The sequence below is a fragment of the Chiroxiphia lanceolata genome, chromosome 29 (assembly GCF_009829145.1).
Source record: "Chiroxiphia lanceolata isolate bChiLan1 chromosome 29, bChiLan1.pri, whole genome shotgun sequence".
NCBI classification, from domain to species: Eukaryota; Metazoa; Chordata; class Aves; order Passeriformes; family Pipridae; genus Chiroxiphia; species Chiroxiphia lanceolata.
The window spans coordinates 1,181,164-1,187,653 of NC_045665.1; the positions used below are offsets into that span (position 1 = coordinate 1,181,164).

Genomic DNA, 6,490 nt, shown 5'->3' on the forward strand with positions numbered 1-6,490 from the left:
GGAGATCCCAGGGCTGAGGGTCCCAGTTCTGGGCTCCCGCAGTGTCCCCATCCCATTCCTATCACAGCCCGTCCCCATTCCCAGTCCCATCCCATCTCTTCCAATCCCTTCCACTCCGATCCCATCTCATCCCGGAGCTCCTCAGGCCTCGTGGAGGCAACACAGGTTTAATGGAAAACTGGGTCCCTGCTTTGCCCTTCCCAGGACCCCCGGAATGCCCGGAGAGGAGCCAGGGGTGCCAGGAGACCCCAAATCCCAAGGGATCCTGGTGGGATCCCAGAGCCATGCTGGGTCAGGTGCTCTCTGGGGACTCAGCGGGGTCTCCACGTGTTCCAGGTGCGGAGTCGGTCCTGGAGCAGCTCCAACTCCTCGACCAGGCCGGACCAAGATGGGGCAAAGCGCCCACGCTGCGGAGACATGATGTGGATACGGGACACGGGAATGGGACAGGGACATGGGAATGGGACAGGGACATGGTGGGACAGGATAATGGGACAGGGACATGGGACAGGGACATGGGAATGTGAAAGAGACATGGGACAAGGACACGGGACATGGGAATGGGACAGGGACATGGGAATGGGACACTGGACAAGGACATGGAACAAGGACATGGGGACAGGGACATGGGGACAGGGACATGGGGACAGGGACACGGGGACAGGGACACAGGACAAGGACATGGGAGCAGGGACATGGGACAGGGCAGGATGGATGGACATGGGGTCCCCCGACCATCCATCCATCCATCCCCCCGATGGACACAGGGGACACGGATGGGGATGGATGAACGGACATGGGGTCCAGACAGGCACAACCATACAAGACCACCACCCCCCACCATCCCCTCCAGCCAAAGCAGTAGGACAGGTCAGGGCCCCCCCAAAGCGAGACCCCCCCGAAGCAGGACCCCCCCAGTTCCCCCCATCCCGGTACCTGTTCCTGGGGCAGCCCCCTGAGGTAGCAGCGGTGCCAGAGCCGGACGCAGGGTCCGGCCGTGCAGGGCAGGAGCAGCCCCGGGGGGGGCCGGGAGCCCCCCGAGATGCCCCCCCGTGCCCCCCGGTTCTCCAGGGGGGGGTCCCACTGTGGGGGGCGCGGGGGGGGGCGGCTGCTCCACCAGGGCAGGGGGTGGGGGCACAACGAGCCCTTGGCCAGCACCAGCACGGGCCCGGCCCCTCGCCACGGGCAGGGGGCTGCAGGCTGGGAAAGGGGGGAAAACAGGGATTAGGGAAAATGGGGGGAAATCCAGCAGAGGGGGAGGAATGGTGGGCAATAGGGATTAGGGAAAAAAAAAAAAGAGAGGGGAAATCAGCGGGGAGGGAAGGGAAAACGCAGGGAAATATGGATTAAGGAAAAAAGGGGAAGGAATCCATTGGGAGGGGAAAAAATGGGGGGGGATAGGGATTAGTGAATAAAGGGAGGGAAAAGCCAGCTGGACGGGCAAATGGGGGGCAAACAAGGGGTGCAGCCCCCCCCAGCCCCACCTCACTCACCCCATCCGGGGTTGGGGGCTCGGCGGGGGCCGGGGGTCCCGCGGGGTTCCGGAATCGCTTCCGCTGCTCCCGGCTGTAGCGCAGCCCCCAGGCCCAGACCGGGGGGAAGGGGCAGGCAGAGGGGCCCCCCTTGTGCCCCCCGGGCCCCCCCGAGGGGTCCTGCCAACCACCCACCGGCCGGTAGGTCTGGCTGCGGGGCCGGGGCTGCGGGGAGAGATGGGGAGGGGGTGTCAGTGCCCAGTTTGGGATGGGGACATGGAGGCGCCGGGGAGGAGAAGGGGTGAAACGGGAGGTTTTGGGGGTGTCCCTGCCCAGTTTGGGATGCGGGAGTGCCCCCGCCCCCCTCACCGGGCTGCCGTGGCCCCGCTGCCGCTGGCAGCTGAAGCGGAAGGTGCTGAAGTAGGGGCTGAAGCTGCTGTCGTGGAGCGCCAGGAGAAACGCCTCGGTGAAGCCGAAATCCGCCGGGAATTGCCGCAGGAGCTGCCACGTGCAGTCCAGGAACAGCAGGAACACGGGGGCCTGTGGGGGGACACTCCTGTCACCCCGTTGGGATGGGGTCTCACCTCCTTCTAACTATGGGGGCTCCTGGCTCCTGTCACCCCGTGGGGATGGGAATGGGGGTCTCACCTCCTCACGGGGGGTGTCCCGGCGGAGCAGCCCCAGGCGGCGCGGGAAGGGGTGTCCGGCTGCCACCCACTCCCGCTGCACCAGGCTCTGGAAGCCGGGCAAGGAGCGGGCATGGGGGTCCCCCAGGAGCTGCACCAGCGAGGCCAGCAGGCAGTTCAGGTCCCGGTCCGAGGGCTCTGGGGGGTGAGGTGGTGAGGGAGGGTCCCCTTTCCATCCCCCTGCACCCCCCTCCCGGTGCCCCCACCTTGCAGGACCACGGAGCAGCGTCTCCCCGCCAGCAGTGATACCACCTCCACAGCTTTCCTCAGGCAGGTGCTGGGGGGCAAAAGGGGGAGGTCAGGGCACCCCAAAATGCCATGGTCACCTGCCCAGGGGGGCTGCAGCCCACCCTGGGGGGCTCCCACACCCACCACAGTGCCCCCAATTGCCCCACAGCCACCTGGAGGGGAACATCCTGCTGCAGGGAGTGGGGTTTTAGGGGAATATCCCCCCTACACCCCAAAATACCCCCCTGCATCCCGAAGAGCCCCTCCTTGTCACCCACTCACCGGACGTGGTCCAGCCAGCGCGTCCCCTCCAGGGCCGAGAGCCACTTCTCCTCCACCACTGCTCCTGGATCCCACAGGATGAGGGGTCAGCGGGGGGAAGGCCCCCCTCCCCCTGGTGGGTTTGGGGGTCCCCGGGGGCCCCCCTGTGCTGCTCACCGGGCAGGCAGAGCGCCCGCAGCTTGAGGTGGGCGAGCTGGATGTCGGCGGGCGAGGGCAGCTCAGTCATGTCAGCCAGAACGCAGGGCCCGCGGCCCCCCAGCAGCAGCATCTCCAGGCACCTGGGGGGCACAGGGACCCCTGGGTGGGGCCAGGCTGGGGTGACACCCCCAGCACCCCCTCACCAGGACCCCCTGGGACCCACCTCACGTCCTCGCTGCCCGGCTCTGAGGCCGGGTGGAAGCCGGCGGCTCTCAGCAGGTCCCCCCCGCCCGGGTGGTGCCAGCACAGGCGCTGTGGGACAAACAGGGTGACCCCCCCAACATCACCTCCCAGCCCCCCTGCCCACCCCCCCATGGCCCCTCTGGGCACTCACGGGCACCCGGCGCTCCTGGAAGTGGCCGAAGGTTCTCTTGAGGTCGTGGTCCAGGAGCCCACTGGGCACCCACAGGTACCGGGGGAGGCTGCGGGCAGAGGGGCACAGAGTGGGGTCCCCCCAAACCCCAGGTGCCATTTCCAGTGGCTCAGGGGGTGTTTTCCCCAAACCACAGGGGTAGATTGGAGGGGAGGGTTTCCCCACAGCCCTATGTAGCTGATCCCTCTGGGGGGGGTGAGAGGTCCATGCTGTGACACCCCCCTGGGTGTTGGGGGGCCCAGGGACCCCCGTGCCCGGGGGGGGCCGTACCTGGGGGCCATGTCGAAGCGCTCGTTGACGGCGCTCACCCTCCAGCCCGCGGCACCCAGACGCTCCAGCTCCTTCTCCCAGTCCCGCAGGCTCTCAAAGAGCAGCGTGGCACCCAGGCCTTCCTCCTCCTCATCGCCCTCCTCATCATCCTCCTCTTCCTCCGGGGGGGCCTCAGCAGGGCAAGACCATCCATCGTGTCCCTCGGTGGCATCCCCTGGCTGCATGGCTGCTTCCCGTGCCTGGGCAATGGCATTGGCCACCTGCGAGGGCAGCCGGGGTGGGGTGTGAGCCCCCCAAGCCCCCCCCAAACCCAGAGTGAGGGTCCAACACTTCTGCACTCCCTCCTCCCCCCCGGCTCACCCGGAACGCCTGCAGAGCCAACCCATTCTCGGGGAAGTAGAAGCGGAGCAGGCGGAAATCCCGGCAGAACACGGCGAGTTCCTCGGGGATGAACTTGAGGGTGGAGGTGGCCGTGAGCACCTTGGGCTTGGAGAAGCTGCTGGCTGGGGGGGCACGGGGAGGGGGAGGCTGTGAGGGTCAGCTGAGACCTGCCCAGCTCATCACACAGGGCTGAGAGCTGAGACCTGCCCAGCTCATCACAGGGGCTGAGACCCGAGACCTGCCCAGCTCATCACACAGGGCTGAGAGCTGAGACCTGCCCAGCTCATCACACGTGCCCCGCGGTGTCCTGTTACCTGCCACCAGCTCGCGGATGCAGGGCAGGGCCACCTCGTCCTCGGAGCGGAGGAGGCCGTGGGAGCCGGGGGCCTGTGGGAGAGCAGGGAGGGCTGGAAGCTGCCCCGGAGTGTCCCCCCAGATCCCAGGAAGGGTGGTGGGGATGGATCGGGGCCCTACAGCTGTCCCGTGTCCCTCATTCCTTGTTCCTTGTCCCCCACACCGTCCTGCTGCGAGGAGCTCCCAGGGCGAACGCGGCGGTTCCGCAGTCGACCAGTCAGGGTGGGCTGGGATGGGCTTGGGATGGGGCCGCGACGGAGCTGGGACGGGGTTGGGATGGAGCTGGAATGGGGCTGAGGTGGAGCTGGCAGGGGGTGTAGATGCAACCAGGATGGGGGGGCAGGATGGGTTTGGAGTGAAGCTGGGATGGAGCTGGGATGGTGTGGGAAGGGGCTGCCCTGCCGGTCGGGGTGCTGTGGGATGGGGTCGGGATGCGGTGAGATGGGGTCGGGCTGGGACAGGGATGCGGTGGGTTGGGGTCGGGCTGCCGGGGGCGCGGCGCGGGGCCCCGCGGTCCCGTTCCCGGTATTCCCGGCGTTCCCGTCGCACCTGGCCGGGCAGGAAGGCGAGGCGGCGGTTGGTGCAGAGCAGCGTCCCCGGGACGGAGCCGCCGCCGTCCCCGCAGCGCTGCCGGGCGCCCGCCGCCTCCTCCAGCACCCGCTCCCCTGCGAGGACCGGCACTGGGTCCGGGGCTCCGAGGGCCCCCAGCCCCCCGAGCCCCACTGGAACCCCCGGACCCCCCGGTCCCGGCCCCGGCCCTACCTGGGAGCCTGGGAAAGACCGGGCGGCGCCCGCCCGGGGCCCCGTTCATGGCGCAGGGACTTTGGCCGGGCGGGCCCGGAGCGGCGGGGCCGGAGCGGCCGGGAGGGAGCCCGGAGCGCCCGGCCCGGCCCCGGCATCCCGCCCCTCACCCCGGCATCCCGCCCTCCCCCGGCATCCCTGCCCCGGCATCCCGCCCCCCCCGGGACCCGGGATTCCACGCGTCCCGACATCCCGACCCTTCCGCTCCCGGCATCCCGCCCCCCGCCATCCCAGTGCCCGGTCCCGGCGGGGGGAAAGCGGGGAGAGCCCCGACGGATGGTGGAGGGGTGGTGGAGGGGACAGCCCTGGGGACCCCGTCCAGGGACGGGCCGTTCTGGGGTCCCCGCAGCCCCGGGGACCCCGCCAGGGACGGGTGGTCCTGCAATCCCCGAGCCCCGGCCCCCCATAAGCGCTGCCCCGGGCAGGGGAACCCCCAAACCCCGTCCCGTCCCCGCAGCGTCACGGGGGGGCCCCGGGGCCTCTCCCGGGGCCGGGCGGAGCGCGGTGACTCACGGCCCAAGCACGGAGCCTTCTCCTCCCGGCTGCAACAGCGGCTCCCGAGCCGGGCCCACCCGGCCCCCGCCTCGACCACCCCGCACCCGGCGGCAGGTGGATGGTAGCCCTGGGGCCACCTGTGCCACCCCCCAGGTGCCACGAGAACCCCGGGCCCCCCAAACCCCAAGGGAGCCAAGGCAGCAGCACCAGCACACGGGGATGTAAATCCTGACACAACCCAGGCTCGTGGAAAACCCACCAGAGCACATTTGGAGCTCCAAATCCCATTTTTTCATGTATTTCCCCCCAGATTTTTGGGGCAGCCCCAGCCCCGGGGGCTGCAGCTCGTGTGCCCCAGTTTTCCTCCTGCAGGAGAATCACCTGGCGGAGGATCCCGGGGGCTTGGATGGGATTTTGGCTCCGGCACCTGGCAGATGAGAGGAATTTCCTGGAGGCTTTGAGCCGGGAGCTGCTCCACTGCCAGCGCGGGGTCAGCCCGGGCCACCCCAGCAGAAAAAATCCTGGAGGAAAATCGTCCGGCACAGACGTGGCACCGGGCACGGAGCAGCCACTGGCGACACCGGGAGGAAGGGAAAACACCAGGAGCTGGGAGAGAAAATCCCAGTGCACAGAAATCCCACGGGAAGCCGTGCCCAGGGCCCCACCTCCCACAATCCATCTCCAACCACCCCCAAACCCCGTTTTCCTCTTTCTGAAACCATTTAAAGCTTCAGTATTTGGACAGCCCATGCTGGGAGGCAGCTGGATTTTATCCCTGGATTTTATCCTGAGGTGGTCCTTGGGATGCAGTTGGGGAAAAGGCTTCAATATCAGCGAGGACAGACAGAAACAGGAGGGAGGGGTGGTTACGGGGTTCTTTTTTAAATCAAAGCCCAGAATTGGTGCAGAAATGGAATCACAGAATAAATGGAATAGAAGGAAATAGAAGG

At 67.9% G+C, this 6,490-nt stretch overlaps 1 protein-coding gene across 1 annotated transcript; it reads right to left on the minus strand.

Annotated features, from left to right (window-relative positions):
• Positions 1–151: 151 nt before the first annotated feature.
• Positions 152–5,055, minus strand: MTMR11 (myotubularin related protein 11). Its single transcript, XM_032713226.1, is given in 15 exon segments — positions 152–407; positions 937–1,200; positions 1,494–1,697; positions 1,842–2,012; positions 2,121–2,296; positions 2,365–2,435; positions 2,669–2,732; positions 2,825–2,946; positions 3,030–3,118; positions 3,201–3,288; positions 3,510–3,769; positions 3,870–4,012; positions 4,205–4,277; positions 4,794–4,964; positions 4,966–5,055. Coding segments are annotated over 15 exon segments (2,082 nt in total). The 3' UTR covers positions 152–311.
• Positions 5,056–6,490: the final 1,435 nt, after the last annotated feature.